Raw genomic sequence first — 27,241 nt, 5'->3', positions numbered from 1 at the left:
TGGAGAATTTTCAGCAACAATTCTTCACAGAGACATTTGTTAATAGCATTTATTAGATAAAGATAAAGGTTTTCTTACGAACTTTTTGTAAATAGTTATTCATGTTTTTCCTTGCCATATTTCCTACGATGCTTATTAAAGACCAAGTACTGATAAATTTTACCAACACAAAAAAATACGACATTTACAAACAAGCGAAAGACATTGGCAGCTTATCGTTTCCAATAACGGCCTCAAAAGTGTAGTAAAGCTCTATTTCCAAATAACATAAAACCACAATGCCAATGGCTGCAATAATCCAGAGAGCAGTAATGTGCTCACCGTCAAGCTGACGACTGCCTGGGTAGCACAAATGACGCAAAATGTGGCACCAAACCCGTCATCGAGCCCGTCCTACAGGCAGTGATAGTGGCGTAGAAGTATAGCAATAACAACGTCCCAACTGTGTGTGTGTATGTGGTACCAAAGACCGAATCGAAACATCAAACGCAATCAACCATTATCTGGCGCTGAACCGCTTTTCATCACGAACCTCCCAGAACCCAGCTTCGAGGAGCAGGGAGTTTTCCTTCTTTTGCGGAGAACGCAAACGTAGGCGGATATGTACAGAAAATAGCAACTTGCTTGCGTTGACGAAAATGCTGGCTTGTTGGTAGCGGATTTCGTGGGCTGGATTTTAAGGTACATTGCACACAATCACCGGAGGAAAATGTCTCCAAGAACGGAATGGCTGGCAGTGAATTTGAAGTGCACATTTAATATTCAAATTTTGGTGATTGTTACTGCTTACCCGTTTCCGTCTGCCTTCGTCGTATTCACATTTTTCACATAGTTTGGTATTTCTAAAGATGATGTTGGTGGGAAATTTGATAAGTGGGATGATTTGTAAATCCCTCGAAGCCGTGCGATTCATGAAAGTATTAATTATGAACTAATTATATCATTACAAAAAAAGGCAGACAACATTTTTTTTAACATCATTCGCCATCATTTTCCAAAAGAACACAGAAAAAAATCGATTCTCGTAATCGTGAGTTAAGTTCACGAATGTGAGAACCACGAAGGAATTAATTCATGAGTACAGTCATCCCACATATTCGGAACACCCACAAATTCGGAACAATTTTATGATAATTTGTCAATAGCATGCCAGAAGTAGCTTTTCTGTCGACCTTACTATTTTTAGAACCTTCATTTGGACATTATCTTGCTATTTCACTAGTGAAAGTAGTACTTTTTAAACAAAAAACTTCATTCCAAGACTATTTTGTCCAGAGCAGCAAAACACTGCCTCCAAAAGGCCTGTTTCATAATTGTGGGATGTTATTGTGCCTCCCACAATTGTGGAACACCTGAATTTAACTGATATTTTCACAAAAAAAAGTTATCAAACCATGTAGAAAACATCACTAAGCTTGAGTTTCATTGGTTTCATTGTGTGAAGTCATTATTTGGTAATAAATATGTACTCCTGGAGAGATCCAAAGTTTGTTTACATTCGTAAGAAAAAAGTTTTCCGAATTTGTGGATTTCAAGGGTCAAAGTAATTCTTCAAAAACATCATATAAAAGTTAAAATATGCAGATGCTCGATACAGCATTCGAAGATCGCAAGAAAAGCTTTCAAATGAAGGTAAAAGCGAATCATTAAGTTCAATTATCGATTTGCTATGATTTTTGGAACATTGGCCGATCTGGAAACCGTTCCGAATATGTGGGATGACTGTATGGTGCATTTGCACTATAAACGTGAATATATTCTTTCGTGGTTCTCGTATTCATGAATTTAATTCACGATTTAGAGAATTGATTTTTTTATGCCCAATGTTCTGATGTCGTGCTGTCTTACATTTGCCAACACAAACTTCTTTAAATATGAACATTACTGAAAATAGCAAAAGACAGCTGTTAGATAACAAGACAAATCGGGTAGCTTTGTATGCAACTCTGACTCCGGCTTCTAAAAAATTAACGACTCCGACTTTGAATCCAAACTACTACCATGTCATTTATGTTAGTATGTTATAAAACCACCATCTTTGCAGGACTTGGCCATGACAATACTAAACCAACAACAACTGCAGCTCTCAATGCCTCACCTTTTGCCCTTCACAGATCCCTTAAATTCGATTAAAATTCTGAGATATTCAACGAAACCCAGAAAAACTCCAAGAGTTGTAGTCACTCTCCATATGAAAAAAAGTTTCAATCTGATCGTGCTAACAAAACCTGAAAATTGCTGCAAGTGCGACAACTGGCCAAAGAGAATTTAGTAAGAAGCAGTTTGACACACGTACATGGCCGACTACTGTTTTTAATATAACTCGAGACTCTGGAAATCTCAACCAAACTTCGGGACAATGCTTACAACGTTCAGCCAAACAAAACGTGTTTGATATTGTTCACATTGCGTGCGTGATTTCGAGAAGATTTCCCAGCTACATCACCAAATAATTGCTCACAAAAAAAGTCTGTAATCTTCTTGAAATGAACAAAAACGTCTTTTCCGTTGGATTCAACGCAATCCTGGGCATACCTGCAAAACAAACGATATGATAATCGGGGAGCAAAAACAATTTAAGAAATGGAACGCATTTTCCATTTTCTCACCCTCATTACCGCCAAAAGTTACGGTTCTAGTGGGAAAAATATATTTTTTAAATTTATTTCACCAACGTTTGCCAACAAGTTACAGAGTCTTTCTCGGGAAAATTCCTGCTCCCCCCCACAATTTGCTGGCTGGCATAAGGTCGAGACTATTGAGTGGAATTCACGTTCACCGCAGTAAGAGAAGCTGCAAGAATAAAAAGTACTTATTTGTGTACGTGTGTTTTGAATGCAAACAAAATAAGAAAAAGGTTATTTTTACCAGCAGATCTGGTCTACATCGCACAAACCTAAATGAAATGTTCCTAGAGTTTTTTTTTTTTGCTTGCTCTTCTCAGGGTACTTTCTGAAGAAGATTTTATGCTCGCAAATTCGTGAGAACCTGTGTGCCTGGCAGTTCAAGGAATGGTTTTGCTCTCTTCCATCGTTACCTAGAAACGTTCGTAGTGAGCCTTTATCTGTTTTGTACTAGTTCACAGCTAAACCAGCGCGAGTTGAAGAAAAGGTTAACTCAAACGGAAAACACGTCAGGCAAAACGCAGAGGGCGGACAAAATAAACACTAGGCCACACTAGCCACCATTGGCATTGCGAGCCCCGAAAGACGACGAATAAACGTGCAGGATTTCTCGGTTTTATCGATTGGACTTTGTACAAGCGCTTCAGGGAATGAGGGTAACTTGGCAAAATATATATCAAATTTAAATGTTCGCCTGAGGTATCGTTTTTCATGCCACATCGACGGTTCCGCTTCGTTGATTTAATTAATTTCCCGAAAGCGCCCAAAATTACTTCTTTTTTGGCACAACCCGGGCTCTTACCTTGCTGATAGAGCTTGGCTGATAATGTTCTAGAAAGGTCAAGGGTTAACAAATTCAGTATTTAAATTCGCTTTTTCAAATAGGATTAATGTATCAGATTAAGAAAGATCCCTTTAATGAACTTTCTAATCATGTATCGTTGTGTCGAAAGAATAGCAAATAAAAAACAGAATAATCAATATACTATTCATGCATCTTCTTTTCGCCTCTGCATAAGTCATTCAGAGTACGGTGGATCGCTTCGACGGGAGGGACAGACTGTGTGTCAGTTGGGTGAATAGTTCACATCCAGCTGAATTCAATTTCCGCTCTTCAATTTCTGTCAGTCCATTTCCGATCTAAGCGTCAAATGTCAACCCAATTCATTAGGTGTGCACGTTCTTGATGCCACCACACGCTGCGCTTAACTGCTAAAAAAACACCGCGAGGTGAGTGAATTTGCCAGTTCGGCAGTTTTTGTTACAGCTTTCTCTAAAATTTTCTCTATCGTTTAGTAAGATTCATATTTCAGTTGTGCCAAAGAGCTTGGCATGTTAATACCAACCCTGTATGTGATGGTAAAATGGTCGGGTTTTAAAATGTAATTTCCTTTTCTCAATTATCTCAAAATAAGAAAATAGGATTCAAAACTCTGCAGGGTTGTGAACCTGTTCAACAAAAACAAAAATCCCTTCCCTGGCTACGATACATCCTTTGACAAAATTATATCTAATGTGAAGGAAGCAGAAAAAAGGTGAATTTGTTTGAATAACTTCAATATTGCAAATTTAAAAATAACACTGATGGATATTTGAGTACACACCCAATCACAGAATGAACATTAAAGAACAGAAATCACAAACAGAAATCAGTCGATTGTAATTGAATTTCAGATTAAAGTTTGCCTTAGGGTTATAATAGGTTCAAAGATACTCATATACTTAAACCCCACGCTCACACGTTCATTATAGGCCCTGTGTCCCTTCCAGGAACAGGAAAAAAACTTACTACCGTTCAACATTGCAATCCCGATTCGCCCCAGTTGTCGGCTACAGTTTTTATGAGAATTAAAGGTTGCATTTTTCAATGTTATGCAAAAGGTTATGGCAGTTAAATTATAACCAAAATTTTATTGTCACCTATTCTTATCCAGATAAGCATACATCTCGAAGGTAGGAAATTCCAAGTATAACCATTTTCCATTCGAATAATTGCTGTTGCTATTTAATTCCGTAAACATCCTGCCGGTGAAGAAAAACATTACCATTATAGAACTGAAGGACCAGTGTGTGCGGGGACCGGGAAATTAAATGTTTGAACACCCGAGGCATGATGAGCTTCTGCTGTCGTGCCATTCCATGCTGCTATTAATATAGACTCATGTAGGGGAAATATACCCATTTTAATCATTCTAAGCCGTTCGACCAATTCTCGTCACTTTTGCCGATTTCCGCTATTAAATCAACATTTCAAGATGTATTAACAATGGAGAGTTGCTTGCTCACTTTTATTTGAGATATTTATTACTTTGGAACAGCCAAAAACACTTTAAGAAAGCTGTAATTCATGATCAAAGTGCTGATACGCCAATAAAAGAAATATGCTGAAAAGGGTATAAATCCCCTATGTGTTTGGATAATTTACATTGTCATGCTTCACTGTGAATGAGCAAGCCAATGCAATGGTTAAAAATAACATTTTGTGAGTGGAAAATTTGAAATAAATTATGGTTTTGATGTGCATTATCTTTTTTTGACAAATTTTAGATCATTTGGACGCTATGTAGATCAACTTCTTGTGATACATGTTAAATTTTAGTGTCTTCTATTCAACCTTTTGAACATTTCAAAAATACTCGTCTAGCAAAAAGTAGACGTGCACGACACAAGACTTGTGGAAAGATTTAGAAAGCACCATAATTTGTAAGACGTAATATGAATTGGAATACACAGCAAAAAAAGGGATACCGTAAACTGGGGTGACTTTGATAGCCCGGGGTGACATTGATAGAAATTTTATTTGGCCACTAATTTTGATACATCCAATGTAACAGTCACATTTTTGCATATATGTTCGATAATAAGCTATCCCTTAATGCTTACGTACTCAAAATTCTCAAAAATGTTTAGATATTAATTTGACGGGCATTTGAAAAACCTACCAAAGTCACCCCGGGCTATCAAAGTCACCCCAGTTTACGGTACATAATTCAGCTGCGTGTGAAATATTTATATACTAGAGTGTAACAAAAATAACTTTTTGGCAGGAATTCAGGGGATTGCTCCGGTGGGCATACTGTGCCTAAATCCCAAATATAAGCTTGATTGGCCGTAACAGGAGCTGGCACTTTGCATTTCAATGATAATTTGGATTTAACCCGTTAAAAGAGATTTTTTCAAAATTGTAAATTTTGAGGCACTTTGGCCACTAAATTGATTTTTGGAGCACTCGGTACAGACCTTCAAAGTTTGGTATTTTTTCGAAAAATCAGTCCTAACAAAATCAATTGGCGTATCGGGCGTCGCGAGGTGCGACGCATATCTTTTTTGCTTACTCGAAACTAGGTGTCCGAAGTTTTGATTGTTGAGGCAATGGTGAGGTGACATAGGAATGAAAACTTAAAATTGAATTTACAGCTCTTAGAAAAACTTTTGAGAAAAAAATCAAGTAGTACGAGTGTAAACTTTTAACGCAATAAAAAAGATTGCGAAAGAAAATTGTAAGAAAAAAAGTTCAAGATGGTATGTCAGAGACATAACCGAAAGACATAGGACCAAACAATTTGAATGTGTTTTTGGATTGCTAGTAAAATCTGAAATAAGATTATTTTATTTTGTTTCATAGATTTGTCGGCAAAATTGTCATAAATGTTCTCCCAAGGTGAACCTTCTATGAGGGCACCGGCAACTCCAGGTTGTGGCCACTACGGTCGAAATGTCAATTTTCATGTTCAGTATCAAAACCATGAATTTTGATATCCATATTGCCACAACTCGTATGGTTCTGTTAAAGACCCTCCGGGCCCCGGGGAAACCTGCTTTGAGATCACCGGTCACTCAAGGTTGTGGCCACTACTGTCGGAATGTCAATTTTCATGTACAGTATCAAAAACCATGAATTTTGATACCAATATGCCACAACACGTATGGTTCTGTAAAAAGTCCTCCGGGCCCCGGGGGAACCTGCTTTAAGGGCACCGGCCACTCCAGGTTGTGGCCACTACTGTCGAAATGGCCATTATGTTCAGTATCAAAAACCATGAATTTTGATACCCATATTGCCACAACTCGTATGTTTCTGTAAATGTCCCCCAGGCCCCGGGGAACCTTCTTTGAGGGCACCGGCCACTCCAGGTTGTGGCCACTACTGTCAAAATGGCCATTATTATGTTCAGTATCAAAACCATGAATTTTGATACCCATATTGCCACAACTCGTATGTTTCTGTAAATGTCCCCCAGGCCCCGGGGAACCTTCTTTGAGGGCACCGGCCACTCCAGGTTGTGGCCACTACTGTCGAAATGGCCATTATTATGTTCAGTATAAAAACCATGAATTTTGATACCCATATTGCCACAACTCGTATGTTTCTGTAAATGTCCCCCAGGCCCCGGGGACCTTCTTTGAGGGCACCGGCCACTCCAGGTTGTGGCCACTACTGTCGAAATGGCCATTATTATGTTCAGTATAAAAAACCATGAATTTTGATACCCATATTGCCACAACTCGTATGTTTCTGTAAATGTCCCCCCAGGCCCCAGGGGAACCTTCTTTGAGGGCACCGGCCACTCCAGGTTGTGGCCACTACTGTCGAAATGGCCATTATTATGTTCAGTATAAAAACCATGAATTTTGATACCCATATTGCCACAACTCGTATGTTTCTGTAAATGTCCCCCCAGGCCCCGGGGGAACCTTCTTTGAGGGCACCGGCCACTCCAGGTTGTGGCCACTACTGTCGAAATGGCCATTATTATGTTCAGTATCAAAAACCATGAATTTTGATACCCATATTGCCACAACTCGTATGTTTCTGTAAATGTCCCCCCAGGCCCCGGGGGAACCTTCTTTGAGGGCACCGGCCACTCCAGGTTGTGGCCACTACTGTCAAAATGGCCATTATTATGTTCAGTATCAAAAACCATGAATTTTGATGCCCATATTGCCACAACTCGTATGTTTCTGTAAATGTCCCCTCAGGCCCCGGGGGAACCTTCTTTGAGGGCACCGGCCACTCCAGGTTGTGGCCACTACTGTCGAAATGGCCATTATTATGTTCAGTATAAAAAAACCATGAATTTTGATACCCATATTGCCACAACTCGTATGTTTCTGTAAATGTCCCCCCAGGCCCCGGGGGAACCTTATTTGAGGGCACCGGCCACTCCAGGTTGTGGCCACTACTGTCGAAATGGCCATTATTATGTTCAGTATAAAAAACCATGAATTTTGATACCCATATTGCCACAACTCGTATGTTTCTGTAAATGTCCCCCCAGGCCCCAGGGGAACCTTCTTTGAGGGCACCGGCCACTCCAGGTTGTGGCCACTACTGTCGAATTGGCCATTTTTCATGAGAACCGCCGCATCATAGTGACTTCCACGCCGTCCGCTTCGCTCGAATTTCCTCCTTCTGCTGCCGGTGGTTCTTCCTTCTGGTTGCTGGTCCTCTTCTTCTATTGGCCGCTGCTGCTGCTGCCCCGCGCCGGCCCGACGTGCACAGTTCGAGTGCTCGTTCCAATGTGACTTGCTTTTGCGAAATTTTCTGCTTAAATAGCGGCACAGCCGGAGAACGGTACAAAGGGGCGCGGCCTCGAATGCATACGCTCGCTGTGATTGGTCATCTGTCCGATTTGTACTGAAAAATTACTCATTTTGATTGCATGTTTTAAGTGCTTTAACTATGTTTAGTCAGACTATCTATGTAGTTAAACAATAGCTGAAGTCTTCCTCTTTCGATTGGTGGTCCAACCATCTGGATTGATTCACAGGGAAAAAAGATATAAGCGTTCAAAATGTACCCTTTTTTAACGCTTAAAAGTGACGCTTTGGATCGAATTTCTGAACTGGCCCCCCAATATAGTAAGTAAAGACATAGTCCTATGTCAAAAAATATTGAAGAAAATTATAGAGTATCAAAAGTTTACACAAGATCAGCTCGAATTTTTGCTCAAAAGTTGTTTTTTCAGTTTTTTTTTAAATAGTTTATTTGCCCATTGTTCCCCATAACTTGCTCTTAACAAATGTTCAAACTATTTCCAAAAACAATCCCTATTTTTTTTTTTTGCTCTCTTACTCCTTTTTCAAAACGAATAATGACGGTTCTGATACTCTCAAATTGTAACTAGTTGTTTTTACTGCAAGCCACAAAGCTGCCTTTTCTGATTCGCTTTTCTCATCGAGATCTAATTGAAGAATATCCTCTAAATCAACTACATTCATTTTATATCGATTTTGGACAATACGACTACTCCATTCCCACACTTCCTTTGCTCTTGGGCACTCTTTTATTCTGTGTGAATTAGAATCAATTTCACCACATTTACCGCATACAGCTGACGTCAAATTTCAAATATTGTTACTTAATAATTTTTCTTTATTAGGTAACAAATCATTTACGAAACCAAACATTTTTGCACGATCTTTCATTTCGAGTAAGCTTTCACTACAATTTTTCCAAATTAAAGTCCACTTTAAACTCAATTTCCCTTCAATAGCTGGTGATTCACTATTAAGTGAAACAAAAAATATATACAGCAATTTTACAGTACTAAAATTATGATTGGCAACAACTGCCTTCCCTTCATTCAACCATTCCCTTGAATTACGTGTAAGTTTCTGCGGTGAATCTAAATCTATCAAATAACTTTCATCCAGTTGTGTTCCTTGTGCATTTAAATTATAAAAAATGTTTTTCAGAAATAATGCCCTAGAATTTGCTTCTGGATCAACAAGCCTAAGACCTCCCTTGAATAAATCTAAAAAAAAAGTAGTTTTCTATATAATTTAAAAATGTATCCTTTCCAAATAAACTTGCCACACGCCGATTCTTGTTGAATCTAACAAAACAGAATTCACATACATAACCTCAAATGGCGAAAATTTCATTCGACATACTTCGCTCTGTTCTACTACTCATGGTTTTCGCATGGCGTTTGGCTCTTGAACGCCAATTGCAAACCTCTTTTTACACCTTAGCTTCCATCCACCCCGGGATTCGAAATGACGACCTTTGGATTGTTAGTTCAAGTGCCTACCAGCGACTCCACCGAGACAGGACCCAGGGAGATGACTCTTACACCTGGACTGAGCTATCGACCTAACCTCTACGGTAGACCGGGACCAACATTTACTTCCCCGTCAGACAGAAAGTGCGATCATACAAATCTCGTCTCAAAATTTTCCACCGGGACCTTCTGGGATCGAACCCAGGCCGACTGGGTGAGAGGCAATCACGCTTGCCCCTACACCACGGGTCCCGGCATGAACATGTATGTATATATGATCAAACGGACATTAATTTTGCAAGATCACAAGACTAAACTGATTACAGTTCTGAGAGCAGTGCGTTAATCAGAAGATTTTCCACTTTTCAGTGAAATTTCCAAAAAAACTAGTACCTGTCCCAGAACTGAGTTAAAGAATTGCTATGATTGTGAGGCGTTGCTCGTTGAGTGGATGAACTTATGTATTCATTCTCTAGGAGATCATAAATTATGTAGCGCCACGAAGATGGATGTGAAACAAGGACAGTGTCGAACGAAGGCACAATCCAGCGATGTGGTTCCAAGGCTCTTCTTGTGTTCCTACAGTGTACAAGACGAACTGGAAGGTACATGCAGAGGAGACGTCACCGCACAAGTCTCATAACCCATCCATCATTACGTCAATACGTGAGTCTCATCAGGGAAACATAAATATGGTCGGGGACAACGGAACAGCAGGATGAAATGAAAAGAATCCTGTTGTGGAAATTGGTACAGTTGACTCGCCGGCCGTCATGGGGTGTTCGTTCGGATCTTATGTGGTGGCTTCGTCAATGGGGTACACAATGTGACGTGCCGGAATTTGTTGTTTGGATTTGTGTTGGGGATTAGAGCAGATCCATCCACCATACGACACCACTAGCTGTGGAGAAATAACAAAAGTGATGACTTAATTCACACGAACCTCGCATGATGGAAGTTTGTCTCGAAGGCATCATAATCCAGGTCAGACCTGCTGGTTATCTTTTCATTTAAATTTTTCGAAATGAAAAATCAGAACTTCGTTGCACTAACGCCATTTGATATGATGCTAAGAGGACTTATTTAATTTGACCTGAAACGTTCAATTCATCCTATAAATTATATATGACCAATTCTCTGAGATTTCGGTCATTCGATTTTTTTTTGTATTTTTTTATCCGGCTTAAACTTTTTTGGTGCCAAATTTCGCAGCTGTCCATACAAAAATGAAATGTGAAAATTCATAAATATGTCTTTTTTGAAGAAATTTTTTGATCGGCAAATTTGTAGGTTTGGATATGGATTACGCTGAGAATAAATGATACACGGTAAAAAAAAATTGGTGATTTTTAATTTCACTTTTTGTCACTAAAAGTTGATTTGCAAAAAAACACTATTTTTATTTTTATTTTTTGATATGTTTTAGAGGACATCAAATGCCAACTTTTCAGAAATTTCCAGAATGGGCAAAAAATCTTTGACCGAGTTATGATTTTTTGAATCAATACATATTTTTTCAAAAAATCGAAATATTGGTCGCAAAAAATTTTCAACTTCATTTTTCGATGAAAACGGAATTTGCAATCAAAAAGTACTTCAGTGAATTTTTGATAAAGTGCAGCGTTTTCAAGTTATAGCCATTTTTAGGTAACTTTTTTGAAAATAGTCGCAGTATTCATTTTTTTTAAATTAGTGTCCATGTTTGCCCACCTATGAAAAAAATATTTTAGAAAAGCTGAGAAAATTCTCTATATTTTGCTCTATTGAGCTTTGTTGATACGACCCTTAGTTGCTGAGATATTGCCATGCAAAGGTTTAAAAACAGGAAAATTGATGTTTTCTAAGTCCTCACCCTAACAACCCACCATTTTCTAATGTCGATATCTCAGCAACTAATGGTCCGATTTAAAATGTTGAAATATGAAACATTAATAAAATTTTCCGATCTTTTTGAAAACAATATTTTCAAAAAATGTAAATCAAGACTATCATTTCAAAAGGGCATAATATTGAATGTCTATAACTTGAATAGCTATAACTTGAAAACGATGCACTTTATCAAAAATTCACTTAAGAATTTTTTGATTGCAAATCCGATTTTACATCGAAAACTCAAGTTGAATTTTTTTTGCGATCTTCGATTTTTTGAAAAAATCTGTATTGATTCAAAAAATTATAACTCGGTCAAAGATTGCCCATTCTGGAAATTTCTGAAAATTTGGCATGTGATGTCCTCTAAAACATATCAAAAATGAAAAAAATAATTAAAAATAGTGTTTTTTTTTGCAAATCAAGTTTTAGTGACAAAAAGTGAAATTAAAAATCACCTATTTTGTTTTACTGTGTATCATTTTTTCAGTCTAGTCCATATCCATACCTACAACTTTACCGAAGATAACAAATCGATCAAAAAATTCCTTCAAAAGATACAGATTTTTGAATTTTCACATATCATTTTTGTATGGACAGCTGCCAAATTTGTAAGGAAAATTATATGAACGAACTTATGATGCAAAAAGGCTTATTTGGGCATACCGAAGGCACCAAAAAAGTTTGAGTCGGATTAAAAAATACAAAAATTATTTAAAATTAAAGAAAAAATACCGATTCCGTAGAGAACTGCTCACATACAACTAGCCTAAAATAACACTCGTTTTAGCTTGGCTTTCTTAGGTCATGTTTCTCGGAGTTCGTGCACTCTGAATTTATTACAAGATTCACAAGGATGTATATTTAAACAACTACAAAAAATATTAACATTTCCTTTAACTTTGATGAAAATATCCACATTTTTATAATATTCAAGATATACTGATAAAGTACCTAGCTTTAATATGAAGGATATTTAGGAGATATTAACATCAAACTTCATTATGGGATATTCTCAAATTATAAGTCGCCCCATACCCTTAGCATGAGAAATTCACGCCAAACCTATGAGATTAGTTTATTTTTTACATCGAATAAGAAGATACAGCAGGGGTGCTCAATGTTTTTGGAGGCCGGGCCAAATTTGAAGCTCAATTGAGCTTGCGGGCCAGATTTACTAAATTATTTTAATTTAAAAGACTGGAAAGTACATCTATAAGTTATTTTTTTGTTTATTTTTTGAACATTTTCGGTGGGTCTCGTGGCGCAGGGGTAGCGGCTTCGGCTGCCGATCCCGATGATGCTATGAGACGCGGGTTCGATTCCCGCCTTATCCACTGAGCTTCTATCGGATGGTGAAGTAAAACGTCGGTCCCGGTTTCTCCTGTCTCGTCAGAGGCGCTGGAGCAGAAATCCCACGTTAGAGGAAGGCTATGCCCCGGGGGGCGTAGTGCCAATAGTTTCGTTTTTCGGTAATCTTCTTCTTCTATCTTCTTCTATATATATAAAAAATTTCGACGGTTTTGTTCGAACGCGAATCAGTTCAATACGGAGCGTCGGATCGAGGTGCTCTTTGTTGCGTTGGGTTCGTATAAGCCCAAGGAAGGTTCTTACGCTATCTAATTGACACTTTGGCCACTCTGGAACCGATTCCGGAAAAGCTGCAGATTGTATGGGAAAAGATACGTAAAATCAAATTTTGATCACAGGAGGCTGAATAAGCAAACAAGCATGAAACGTCACGAAACCAAAAAAGGGCAGGACGAAGTTTGCCGGGAAGAGCTTGTTACTAATAATAGTTTTGTATTTCTATTTCAAAGTGGTGACATGTAAACTGATCAATTTATGTAACGGGGAATTTTATTTTTAAATCGAGTGTGACTAATGAAAAATCGTTTAGAGCTAGAATTTCAACGATAGAAAATGTTATTATTTTTTTTTTTTAAAAAAGAAAGATTCGACGACATTTTTTTTTGTTGAAAAACATTGATTCATCGAAAATTTACAAAAATAAAATTTATTTTTAATTAACCCGAACATGCTAAAATGATTCTGAGCGAAGAGGAATTCATTTTTAATTGATTTCAGCTGAACGTACCTAAGATTTTTCGATTTTTTATAAATATATTTGCTGCTTGTCTTTTGAGCCAATTTTTGGTAATTGGGGAGGGGAGGGTCGTCCGACAAAAGCTTTGTTAAATATTTGCAATAACCTTGATCCTCCGATTTCAACATTGTGTCTACCTGAATCAGATTCGTTATTTAACTGTCATGAGTTCGAATCCCGGTTTCTAAGTGTAAAGTTAGTTTGAGGGTCAGTTCATAAAAGGGTCATTATGACTTTCAAATTAAAATAGAATACTTATATTTTTAGAACAATTATAGGTTTCTACCTAAGTCAAATTTGAACGTTTTATATATTTTCAAAAATGTTTGATGAGAGTTTTGACGATATTTATTAGTTTCACTCACATTGAACCGTGTGAAATTGTTTTAATTAAAAGGGATTTTTGACAGAATATGTGTGTCCTAAAATGGGGATCAAAATATTTATAAGTCATTAGCTTTTTTATTAACAAAAAAATATAAAAGATAAGCATAAAAATGCTTGAATAAACCCTATTTTTTTTTTTAAAAAAAAGCTTAAAATCACTTTACAAGTGGTTACCGGGCCATTTTACGTGATCATTCAAAATGGGTCCGCGGGCCACAAAAAATCACCTTGCGGGCCACGTTTGGCCCGCGGGCCATACTTTGGTCACCCCTGAGATACAGCCATTTTATGTTCTACTATACGAAACTAAAGCTCTACGTGCCGGATCAACAGCAATTGGAAGGGCCTGCGAGAGCGCAGGCCTTTTGGAAATGAATTAAAATACGTGATCTCGAGTGCCAGGATGTGGATCGAATCATAATCAATTGGGACTCTTTGGTCCCACACCCCTAAATGTGCTTGGTTAGCGGAAGTGTGGTGAGCCAGTCGGTGCCGTGTACTACTGCAGCAGCTGGTACCGAAGCACGAGAGTGTGCCAAGAGTACTACTTATGGCACTTTATCATCGTTTATGTCAGGAAGATACAGGGCACCACACTCACATCGACACATGTACATGGATGCGCTGTGTGTTGGTGTGTGTGGTTCGGATACTTTGTGGTTCCACTCCCGACACCCCGCATAGATCGTGTATGTATGTGTAATCATTGTTTCAAGAGCAACCTGTTTGTCGACACAACTGTTTCGCAGAGAGAAAAAAACACATAGTGAAAATAGTGATAATTACATTTACGAACATATTACCACTTGGCCATAATTGATTATTCCACAAACGTCTGACACTTTCCTTTTCTCTCCTTTTTCCACAGGATATGTTGTTGTTTGCCCTGGTGAATGTGTCCTTTGTAGTGTTGGTGTTTAATATCAATGTGGTGAGCGGTTATAACCAATTACATATCGGTGGAATTTTTCCCATCAACGGAAAGGGCGGATGGCAGGGCGGACAAGCTTGTATGCCGGCCGCAAAGCTAGCACTTCAGGATGTCAACGAGAAGGAGGATCTATTGCCGGGATTTAACCTGACACTACACAGCAACGATAGCGAGGTAAGAGTGGAATTTTGACTCACGGGAATATAGCAAAGCACGTTTCGTTTGGTTCGGCGACGGGAAACTTTTCGATTGAGAATCACTCTTGGTTCAGAAAGGGTTTATCTTTACAAACCTTGAAACCTATCTCGAGTCCAACGGGGAACGATAGAATGAATATGATTTTTGTAAACAAAAGATTCATAAAAAAAATTAACAAGCCATCAAAGATTTTTTTTAAATTCACTTTTTCTTGGCTAGGCAGTTAATAAAAGAAGCAGGAGAATTAAAATGTACAACCTTAGCATAAATATTAATTATGAACTGCATAAATCATGTACTGCTCAAAGGACAGTACTTCATTATAAACACCCTGAATACGTACTCGCACACCCACCAAGAACAAAATGAAAAAAAAAAATGCTCAAGCCAAAAACAGGGTGCTTCTTTAGAGATAAGTTTCTTGAAAGAATTAAAAATGTATAAAACGAAGGGATCGGGGAAAATGGATGGACTAAGCAAACAAATACAAAGACCAACGTTTCAGCCAAAAAGACTGGTCTGCTGTATGGTACTTTCCGTCGCACACGGAGTAAATGCTTTTCAGCTTTCAGTTTAGGCTCTTCCAAAAAGGACCAACGAAAGGAAGCCCCCGGTGTTGGCTAAGCGGCACCGACAACCCGAAAATAAAATATTTATTGTGTGCCCAGATTCCATCGCCACCACCGCTCGAGAAATTGTGTGTGTCGAAAACTGGCGACAACGAGGATCTTTTTGGGAAAAACTTTCGTTTGCTGACTTGTTGGGTTGGATGTCTTTAGTTTTAGCCACCCTCAACCCGCCAACTTCCCTTTTTGCTTTCCCCTAACCTTCGGCTGCTAGTTGGAAGTTTTATTCAATATATGCCTGATTGGGTAGAAATTTTACGAACGGCAATTAAACTTGTAAATTTATGCGGTTTTGACCGAAAAGTTTTCCCGACCAGCTTCAACACAGCCCGGGCGCACGTAACAATTTAGGATAAGCTGAAAGGATTTCAGCCCTTTCACCAAGTTTGTGGGTCGGCGAGCTTCAAAAGGCCGAAACAATAGTTTGCATCAACAGCGTGCTAATCGAATTAGAGGAAAATATTCGTTTACACAGCTGATTAAAAAGTGGACAAACAAGTTCTCTGCAGCTAGATTTTACGGACACACTCAAATTAGTAGCTCAAATAACAAAGTTTACCAATTTTTAAATAAATACAAATTTTATGAATAGTCAATTGGAATGATATGGAAATAAAATTCTTTAACTGCTAACACAAGTTAAGCTTTCTCAAATTAGACCAACCAAAAATTGATCAAATTAGGATTTTTGAAAAATGACTTTTTGGTGGGCAATCAGGGGTTTGTTCCGGTGGGCGTACTGAGCCCAAATCCAAAATATGAGCTTGATTGAACTTAACAGGAGCTGGCGCTTTGCAGTTTTGAGTATTCTGGAGCTCGGTACAGGTTTCCAAAGTTTCCAGCAAAAAAGATATGCGTCACGCCATCGCGTTCGACGTCGTCGTGCTATCTTCTCGCACCCGCCATTTCGACGTTCCGAGAAAAACGCGTTTTAATGTTTGACCTTTAGTAAACAAAAACGAGAGCACGCAATGCAAACAATAACATTCACGCTTTGTTTAGTTGACCATTGTATGCATTGTCCCGAAGTTTGGTTGAAGTTGGTTGCTGGAGTCCCGAGTTATTATTACAAATGTTTACGGTAGTCAGGGTTGCGAATGAGCGAGCGCTCACGGAAGGCTTGCTCACTCCAGCTGGAGCGTGAGTTTTTATCAGGTAGCTCGTGCTCGCTCACGCTCACCGGAGCGTTTTGCGCTCACGTGAGCTGGTGAGCCAAAGTAGGTAGTTGTTTTTTTCCTGTTGAAGCATCTGCCTGTTTGAAACGATGTTTCCAGAACTATCTCAGCACAGGCAGCAAAAACAAACAAGAAAGTGGTCGAACAAACAAAAGTATGCAATGAAGTGGATTTGGTCAGCGAACCGAAATTTACGTTCTATTTAAAATCTAGACATTTTTCGAACAATTAACAAAAAAACTTAATTCATAATGTAAACATTCATTGACGTGAAGAGATGCACTATTTGTTCACAAATCAAATCCATATTTGACCATATTGTATTGCTGTTATGTACAAAAAAAATGACAATTTATGTATGTTTTGATAATTTTGAATAATCTTTTAAACAGTTACAATCATTCATGTTCAAAAAAATCATATATAACTTGTAATTGAATATTTTCAGAGGTTTGGTTGCGGAAATGTTGAATAAAATCCACTTGTTGGAAGAAGAGCCAACCTTTTTGTGGTGAAAAATATTGACAATTTATTTGATTTGAGTCAAAAGGGTTATTTCAACCATTAGCAATTTTTAGGCTAATATTTAAAAATAGAACTGTTTCAAAAATGTTACCCTATTTTCTGAAACTTCTACCAAATAAAGACTAACCTTATAGAAATGATCATCCATTTCTTATCACTGAATCATTTAAAGATTTAATAAACGGAATAACTTTTTTTTAATAGTAGCTAATTCTGACCCGCAATCTGGAAATGTAGTCAAAACACTGATTAGGTACCGTCAGTGGGGGTGACTATGGGCCAAAAAACGATTCACCTCTTGTAATTTCTTAATAACAAAAACAATTTAAATAACATCGAAAATCTTTCAACGTAGATTTGTTCTTAGATAGTTTACTAACATTTTCCCAAAATATGGGAAATTTTGATGAACACTACCTTTAATGCCAATAGTTTGAACTAAAATGATGCTCAAATACAACGATATGGTAAAAACAAGTCATCCAACAGTGTTTCTTGTTCGAAGGAATCGTATTGACAATGTTTGAAGTGGAGATTTTCAAACATTTGGGTAGTTTTTGAGCAATCCCAACAAAAATATTAGAAAAATGATTTTTCGAGAGGTCATTTTGGCCAAAAACGTACCTCAATTTTAGACAGCTGCCAAAATAACCGGATTTGTTCTAGGAACGAGATTTTTCAGCGAAGTCATCTTAAGATGTCCCCTACACAACCTTTTAGCAGAATCCAGTTTCATTGAGAAGAATCTGAGGAATGGTAAAATCCGTAAAAAATCAATTTGACCCAATCTCACCCCCCAGACCCAATGTCACCCCCACTGACGGTACATAAAACAGTTTAATGTTATATTTTAATCAACGAAGCATTTAACATTTAATCGAACTTACCAATGCATAAATCCTCTTGAATCAATTCATTGTTTTGTAAGTTTTTCTAATGTTTACAGGCCCTTTTATTTAGGCGTCTATACCCCTCCCCCCTTACCTCTCTGCTACAATAAGGCTTTTAAATTCTAAAATATTTATACATTCAACTGTATGTCTAAAAAAATGATTTGACTCTTGCAAATCCAACCTTTTATTTTAAAACAAGGTTGATGAAAATAAGCTATTCCAATTCATATATCATAAAATTTGTTCACAAAATCATATGTCCTCAGCCCTACTGCACCTCATCTAGAATTGAAATAAAAACTTTCTCAAAAACGTTAAATGATTAGCGACACGTCCAAAATGAGCGCTCCGTGAGCGAAATATGAGCGCGAGCGCGAGCGTGGAGCAAAAGCGAGCTGAAAAAATCGGAGCAAACGTGAGCGCGGGCAAACGTGAGCTAGCTCGCGCAGCGCTCCTCCTCACGAATGAGCGAAAAGTGAGCGCTCACGAGCGCGTGAGCGCGTGAGGAACGCAACACTGACGGTAGTCTAACTTGTGCGTACGTCAAACGCGTTCTGATCTGAAATCCCTTTGGCCAGTTGTCGCTCTTACAACAATTTTCAGGGAGTGACAAGATAGCACGACAAGATTGAAACTACTTTCATATGTAAAGTGACAAAAATGCACAGAATTTTTTCGGATTTCGTTGAATATCTCAGGATTGAAATCGAATTCTGGGAATCTGTGAAGGTCAAAAGGTGAGGCATTGTGAGCTGCACAAAATGGCGTTCTTAACTCAATTTGGCCCAAAATGCACGTGCGACTAGTTAGCACGACGGCGACGATTTGATCTTGCTCCCATTTAAAATTCGCATTGAACAGCACATAACAAGAAAACGTTACTGGTGGTTGGTGCCTTCCTCACATTTAAAGAGTAATGCTATTCAAAATAGACACAAAGGGGCTTTCAGTGTTCTATAAACTTGACTCATTAGTCATGACATCAGATTGTGTTGTCAGATCTTCATATTTTAGGGCACTTATGTGCTTACAACTTATGATAGGGTAGTCACATTGCCAATTCAATTCCTGCTCGTTGAAAAGGTCTTTTAATTATCTATCCAAAGATAGGTCGCAGAATATATCTGGACAACGTTTTCTTCAAAATATTCGAGATCCGGCCTCTAAAAAGTGTATAAATAACACTTAACTGCTAATAAATAATAATAAGCGAGAACCCTCGTTCAATTACTAATAACGTCATGATTCGAATTCCCGGACGCTTCGAAACCCGGACACCATCACACATCTTGTTTTATCAATTATTTGGATATAAGTTCGCATTATGAATGTCAAAACTGTGTTATTTGATGAATTCTAACATCAACTTTTATTTAAAGTTTGTTTGAACGCTGTAGTTAATGTCAAAACAGTTAAATAAAATAAAATTATAAGATTACCAAAAATGCGAAACATTTCACGTGAAATATTTCATAGGCGTCCGAAGCACCGGGAAGGCAAAGCAGAAATTTATGGATTTGATTTCCTTAAATTCTAGCAAATCTATATATAAAATACCGATTGTTTTGATGTTAACAGCTTATTTGAGACCTAAAGAATGCCAATCACTAACATCTCAGTCCAAATTTGTGCGATTCATTAGCAAAAACGAGGGTCCGGAATTCGAAGCAAAAGTGTCCGGATTTCGAATCAGCTTTTATCAGTGTCCGGGATTCGAAGCACAACAAGTAATTTTAATTTTTAAATTCTCATGAAAAATTGCTAAAAAAAGACCTATTTTGCATACATTCTCTTAAAACTGACTGTTAATATTACATCCTGATGATATTTCTTCATTTCCAACTTATTACATGATTTTTTGTCAGCTATAACGAAAATGATATGCTACTACACGGAGAGACTGTGCCCAGAAATTTTAACAATTAAAATTGTTGATTTTACTTTCGTAAATTTCAACAAAAGCGTACTTGTTGCGGCCAATTTTCAGTTAAATCAACCAAAATTAAGTAATAATTTAATAACCTGTTTGTTGAAAATGCTAAAGGCAAAAAGCTAACAGATTTCCCGAACTCGAATGAACGTGCTCGACTGTTAGCTTTGGTTTTAGAAAAATCAAGATTTTTTTTGGTTAAATGTAAATATCAATTGGTTGAATATTAAAAAGATGAACTTGGGTTTGTTTACGTTTGTCATTTGAAGTCAGGATTCGAACAAGAGCGGTCGATTTGTTGAGTTTGTGTTGTTAATTGTGAAGTGAGAGAATGTGAAAGGTGAAAATCACACTATTTGGCTAATGTTGAAGTGCAAATCGAAGTGAACACTGTTGCAACTGTGGAGGTGCAATTGGTGAGTAAGCTTGTTGATGATTTCTTTGCAGGTGATAAACTATGAAGAACAAGACGAGGACATTCGCAATGAGGACCTCTGATGCGAGGGGACTTCATGACAATGCTTTAAGGAAAGGGAAGGGCAGTGAAAGGAAGAGGCGGGCGAACTCTTGCACGACAATACTTGCACGGGCAAATTTAACAAAAGGTTGGTTAATCTAAGTAAGTATGGATTTATTTTTACATAACAATTTATCTGTTGTGATTTTAATTAGAAAACTGAATAATGAAAAACCTTCGTTCTTACGATGGATACAAATTTAATGAACCATTATTTTTTCAAAATCATCAACCATAAAATACATGGAAATGCGTACACATAATATTAAAATAAAAATTAGATGATGGGAAATGTCTAAAAAATAAAATTTATAAAAGATATACAAAAGAAGATAGAAATATTTTAAAAATGCTGTTAATAGAAGACTGTTAAATAAACTGGTAAGTAAAACTCTAAATATTGTTTTCAGGAATCGGAGTATGTTGAATAAATTTAATGCAAGCTTGGTAAGTAGCATTATTGATATTTCTTCTTTCCTCATCATAATTAAATTTATTTACGATCCTATTTTCAGTTTATAGCCAAAATTAAGAATTTTGTATTAAATTACTAATAGATTTTATATGTCTATTTGCAGCAAAAGGTTCACTTTGGTGTAAATTCTGTGTCCAACCACAAGAAAAATAACTAAACCTGAGACCGTTGTAGATGATGATGACTTATCGGATGATTGCACAGTGATGGTAAGTGAATACAACACTTAATTTTATACAACATAATAACTTAACTTGGTGAAAATTTTGCTCGGTTTATATTTTTAAGGAATTCACATCTTTTTTAAATATGTTTAACAAAATTTGTAACATGTTTTATTATTATTATTTTAGATTTATGCAACGTAATTTTTTCAAACTTTAATCAAACTTTACATGTTTTATAATAACAGTTAATAAAAAGTTTTGTTTTTATGCTTTTTAACAGTAATTTAATAACTTCATGCTAAAAAAAAATTAGTACAAAAAGTTAAAATTTTAGGCAGAATAAATGCGAATATTAAAACAACCAACATTAATTTGTGAGGCATTATTAAAAAATTTACTTCAAATTCAATAAAAATATTGCTAACAATAGCTAATTATTGACTACATGTACGAATATTTTTCTGTATTTAAGTAAGACATTAGTTAAAAATATAGCTAGAAATTCAGCCCGGCCTGTATCGTTAGATAATTAAAGAAAATATATATGAACACTTACATAAATTATGTCTAATTAAGAAATGTTTTGTTATAGACCACTAATAATTTGCTGCATGCAAAAATATTTCAGTTAATACAACGAAAAAAAATGTTGAAAAATAGTTGAAAAGTATGGTCCAGCCTGTTTTTTACAGAATATTCCACAATATTTCAGCTGAAAACAAGAAAAAAATAGTTAATTTTCTGAAAAAAATATTCTAGCAGTCGACTGCTAGAATTTTTTTCGGCTATTTAGCCAACAAAAATGGCAATTCCAACTATTTTTTTAGTTACTTTTAGTTATTGGTGGTCAGCAATTTTGGGTTAACAAAATCAACAATCGATTGTTGAAAAAAAGCTGTGTAAAAAATTAACCCATACTTTTAGTTAAATTAACCAAGATTTTCTTAGATTTGCCCTGGCCGGTCTCTCCGTGTAAGTGTCCGGATTTCGAATCATGACGTTATAGGGTTAGTGAATTTTGATTACTTCGCGGACGGTGTGACATTCTTGAAATTTATAACCAATTGAAGAATTGTTCAGATTTTTCAGTGTTTTTTGGGAACTAACAAAATTTTGTAATATGTTTTTTCGCTTTAGAATTGTTTTTACTACTATCTTATTTGAAATGTAAAATTTCTATTAACTTTTAAGACGGTATCCCAGTGCTTTGTTTTATCCAAAATTAAATGAAGTGTATTTTTTATCTTCGAAATCACCTTTTAAAAACATTTTCGATATTTCTAAGTGCTGTTTAATATTAACGATAGTTGGTTATTTGGGTGGATGATTCCCGTGAAAGTTAAAAATGCCACCTTTTTTTGTTTTCTGATCTTATTTTGATTAAAAATTTCGATTTCATTGCAAATTATTATTATTAGGCAAATATTGATTTTGAATTTAGTTTTTGAAAAGAGAGATGAAATCTTTAAAAATATTTTGAATGGGCTAAATGTTGCAGAAAATTCAATCTATTTTACTCAATTTGGCTGGACAAGATTGTTGAATCTTGTCTTATATGAAATATAATAAAATGTAAACTGAGAAAACAGAAGCAAAACATTTTTGCTTTATTAGTCTAATATTAAAAAGTAGTTCAATAAGTGATTATACGGATGCTCTACATTTTGTTTTAAAATATAAATAGAGCTCATCCATAAACCAGGTGGAAACTTTTTTAAGATTTTTTGTTGTGTCGCTTTCAAATTTAGTGAAGGTTTTTTTTTTTAAGTTTATTGAAGAATAATTTATATTGAAGCATAAAAGCAGTTTCTGTGATTTAAACAAAATATTTTCAGAGTTATTTTAACATTTTTCACGTTCGCGAAATTTGCGTGATATTTGGTGTTTTGGAATTGAGGTCCCCGTGAAATTTACTATTTTCGAGCGTGAAAAATCACTAAGCCTAATTATCATCAATTCCACTGTGCGAAACAAAACAAAACTACTGGAAAACACCCCTCTCTCGACTAGTCGCACCAGCCGGACCCTAAGATGACAGTTTTCGTGAGTTGCGCGTGTTCACCGACAGATAGCCAGTGGGCCTCGTCGGATCCGCCCATTAATTACGCAACTCAAAATTTGCATGGGAAACTTATTTTTCGTGACGGCTTTCGCGGCACGCTCCTTTCAACTGTTCTAGACTAATATTTGGACGAGGCGTATCTCTAAACAAGTTTTTTACAAAAATGATTCCAAACTGCTTATTTTGTCGTTTTAAACCGAAACAAGGCAAAAACAATATTTATTTAAACAATTCGCCATTTTCAAAAAAATGGCTAGATAATATCAAAGGCCGCCATCTTAGGCCCACTCTGGACCCACAAAAAGAGGTACGCTCAGTTTGTATGGGAGCTGTCAACTAGAGAGCCTGGATCTTATTAGAGAACGGACATCTCAAACCAAAAGTACCAATCGAAGCACGAGAACTGTCAAACGGAGGTACCAAACGAGCATAAGACAAAGGATTTTGCTCGATTGGTACCTTCCGTTTGACAGTTCTCGTGCTTCGATTGGTACTTTTGGTTTGAGATGTCCGTTCTCTAATAAGATCCAGGCTCTCTACTGTCAACATGCTCCCGGGCTGATGGCCTATCTACAATCACTTAGCTTAGAACATCTAAGTAAAGTAGTTACTTAGGAAAGTACGCAACTTACGGCCGTCATCCACAATCAACTTAGAAATTTTGCTGGGCTGATATACGTTGCTATGCAGTTGTTTGTTTACCTTTGATATTGAAACGTCAACTTACCGTAGATTTTGAAATTTTCCAAACCAAACGTCAGTTTCTAATTTGATTACTTTTCCATTGTAGAAACTCAGATTCATTTCCATTGATTCAAATTCCTAAGCTAAGTGAAATTTTCTAAGCTAAGTGATTGTAGATAGGCCATGAGTCGCACGCCTGTCAACGACGATTCGGTAGAAATCGTAGAAATGTCACGCGAAGAGAGAAGGAAGAAACGTCAAAATCGTTCCACGTGGAAGTTGCGTTGTCACGGGCTCGGCCAGTTGGCCGCCAAGAAGAGGAAAGTGCGCGTCGTTGCCGCGGCTGGTGCTCGTCTGCACCACGGGCCGGAACGATTCCTTGGCCGTTGGAGCGGCCACCGTCGAAACCCTCGCCAGCCGATCTCCGCGGTTGATTGGAGTGCCGGAACGGCACCACAGAAGGGAGAGCTTCTACACGCCGGACGGGACTTGCGACGGACGCATGCGGCCAACAAGTTTAAGAAAACGCCCCCGGATCACCACTGGGGTAAGAAACCGGCCAATCTTCGTTTATAACGCCCCCCCCCCCCCCTACGGTAATCATTGCCGATTCCTACAGGGCGCTGTTTTGGATTTCTGGAATGCTGCGTACTGCCACGTAAGAGCCACCCGGTCGACAGGAGCTCGATATTCGGCACTACGCGCGTCGGGGAGGTCGACGAGGAGCGTACACTCAAAGTCAGAAGTATCCCTCAAACGGGTACTTTCAATCCTCAAAAAGGATACTTTCTATAATTTTTTAAAGTTCACCCGGCGTCACCCTTTTAAAAGGGTATGTCAAATTCAGTACATTTTCGTTACCTTTTAAAGGGTGACGACGGGTGAACTTGAAAAAAGGAAACTTTTTACTTTGAGTGTATCTTGGTGGATCGACACCCGAGGAGCTCGACCCGGTAGAGAACGCAACCGACGTCAAGCCTGACATCGGGCGCACGCAACCTGACACGTCGAGCGGATCGTCATTAAGGTGTATGCGAGATCTGGCCCAGTGCTGACAAACCCAGTGCGAAGGTGGTGGCTGACTCGAACCCGATGTGTCGGGCCGTGACGAGATTCGTCGGACAAGGTACGGTGCAGTTTTGGGACGACTGGAGCAGAAGATCATGGGCCCGAAGAAAACGAAGAAAATCAGTGAGTAGAGTGACTCAGAAGAAAAGAAGAGTAGGAGATGAATAGGGCTATGAAATAGCAGGAAAGAGTAAAATAAATGGGAAACAAACATGAAACATGATCCCTGGACTTTCCTTTCCTCAGAGCAGCCGATGATGCTCTACCTTATTCAACATGTGTCCATCAAAATATCTGAGATCCGGCTTCCAAAACAGTGCATAAATAACACTTAAGTGCTAATAAGCGCAAAGTTTTCCAAATTTCAAGCTGTCTCAGCCTTATTACTGCAAAATATTTGAATATTTTTGATAACTATCGCATTGAACAGCCACAGAGCAAGAAAAAAGCGCATAGTTTTCTCAACTTCAAGCTGTTCAGTGTAATAAAAAATACTGTCACTATTTATACAGAAAAAAATATGTAAATCTACACAGCATGTAATTACTGTTTCTTATGTAAACTCACTCAATGTAATGTTGAAATATGATGTAAATAGTAAAAAGTCATGGAAATTACTCCATTGTAAATCTAAATCTAATGTAAATCATAAATCTAATGGAAACGTTGAGCATGGAAACTCAAATCTGATGAATTTCTACCCGTGTTCGGCTTCCTGTAAATTCCTATTTAATGTAAATCATATATCCAATGTATTTCTGCCAAACGTTGACTTCAAAACTACCCGAACTAAAAATTGTTATATTTGGTTTTCTTTCTATCGCTCTCATAATTAGCTGGCCCACTGACTGAGCCTCGACCTGAATAAGTTGATGCTTTAGCCGCTCGTTTATAAAATGCGAAGATGGCTCAGTCGGCAGCGGGTAGCAGCAGTAACACCGAACATCCTACCCGTCGTCCGTTCGATTCTAGTCCAGCGTTATTCCACTTGGCCGTCGACGAGAAAGCGTCCCCTACCTGTGAAACTACTTATTAAAATCATAATTTCCTTTTGCTGCCCGCTTCACTCATTTTAAAATACAGCATAGGCCTTTTCCAACTGCAATCCAAGTCGAGCTTCTCATTCCCATTGGCCAATCAGAATTAGTTGATTTGAACTAATGTAAATTCCAAAACTAATGTAAATTCAAAAACTAATGTAAATTTTCAAAACTAATGTAAATTTCCAATGAATCTAATGTAAATTGCCAATGAACCTAATGTAAATATACATCATTTATCATGATATCTTTTGTAACATGATAAATAATGTAAATTTACAGAAATATTTTTTTACGTGTAGGCATTCAACGCAACCAAAAAGCAAGAGCTAATTAATAGGTTCTAACAAGGTTTTATGCCTCGGACATAAAACATGCAGAAAGCTCACATAAAACCAAAAGCTCCTAAAGGAGCATTTAACGCAGCCACATAGAAATGCTTAAATATGGCGCTAAACGTGTGGTCAAAAACAACTCCTTAAACTTCATACTTGGAGATCATGTAACTGACGAGGGTTACTTGGTCCAAGCGGGTCTTGTAGGTCTTGAACCTGCCGATGTACTCGGAGAAAATGCCCCACAGCTCAGCCGAACTGTAGAGCTTCCTTCTTCGTGGCTCCACCGTCTCGGGAGCCACTGCTTCCTTGGCTTCTTCCTGCGGGGCGAGGGCCATCCTTCGATTTTTCGTCCGGAACTGCGCCCGGCAGCGGAGGGAACTCCGTCGGCGTGAACGTCGGAACTGCTGGACTCTGCTTCTCCGCCTTCCTTGCCGGCGGTTTCGATTTCGACGCCTGCTGCCGCCTCTGGATGAAGTCCGCACGCTTGGGGCAGCTGCGGTCCGTGGCTTCGTGAGCTCCAGAGCAGTTGGCACACCGCTTCGACTCTGCTTCTTGGGCTTTGCACTCGTCCGTCTTGTGGGGACCCCCACAGTTGTTGCACCTCCCCTTGAGGTGACA

The 27,241-nt window shown here is 37.8% G+C and overlaps 1 protein-coding gene across 1 annotated transcript in view; it reads left to right on the top strand.

The window, feature by feature from the left end:
* The window catches only part of LOC6046465 (gamma-aminobutyric acid type B receptor subunit 1), a 203,096-nt gene that overhangs the window by 41,365 nt on the left and 134,490 nt on the right, over positions 1-27,241 (top strand). The window contains exon 3 of the mRNA XM_038258438.1: positions 14,863-15,099. Coding sequence (XP_038114366.1) covers positions 14,863-15,099 — 237 coding nt within the window. The remainder of the gene's footprint in view (positions 1-14,862; positions 15,100-27,241) is intronic.

This window comes from Culex quinquefasciatus, chromosome 2 (genome assembly GCF_015732765.1).
Source record: "Culex quinquefasciatus strain JHB chromosome 2, VPISU_Cqui_1.0_pri_paternal, whole genome shotgun sequence".
NCBI classification, from domain to species: Eukaryota; Metazoa; Arthropoda; class Insecta; order Diptera; family Culicidae; genus Culex; species Culex quinquefasciatus.
Note: the sequence above shows the minus strand (reverse complement) of the source record. Positions and strands in the feature narration are given on the sequence as shown.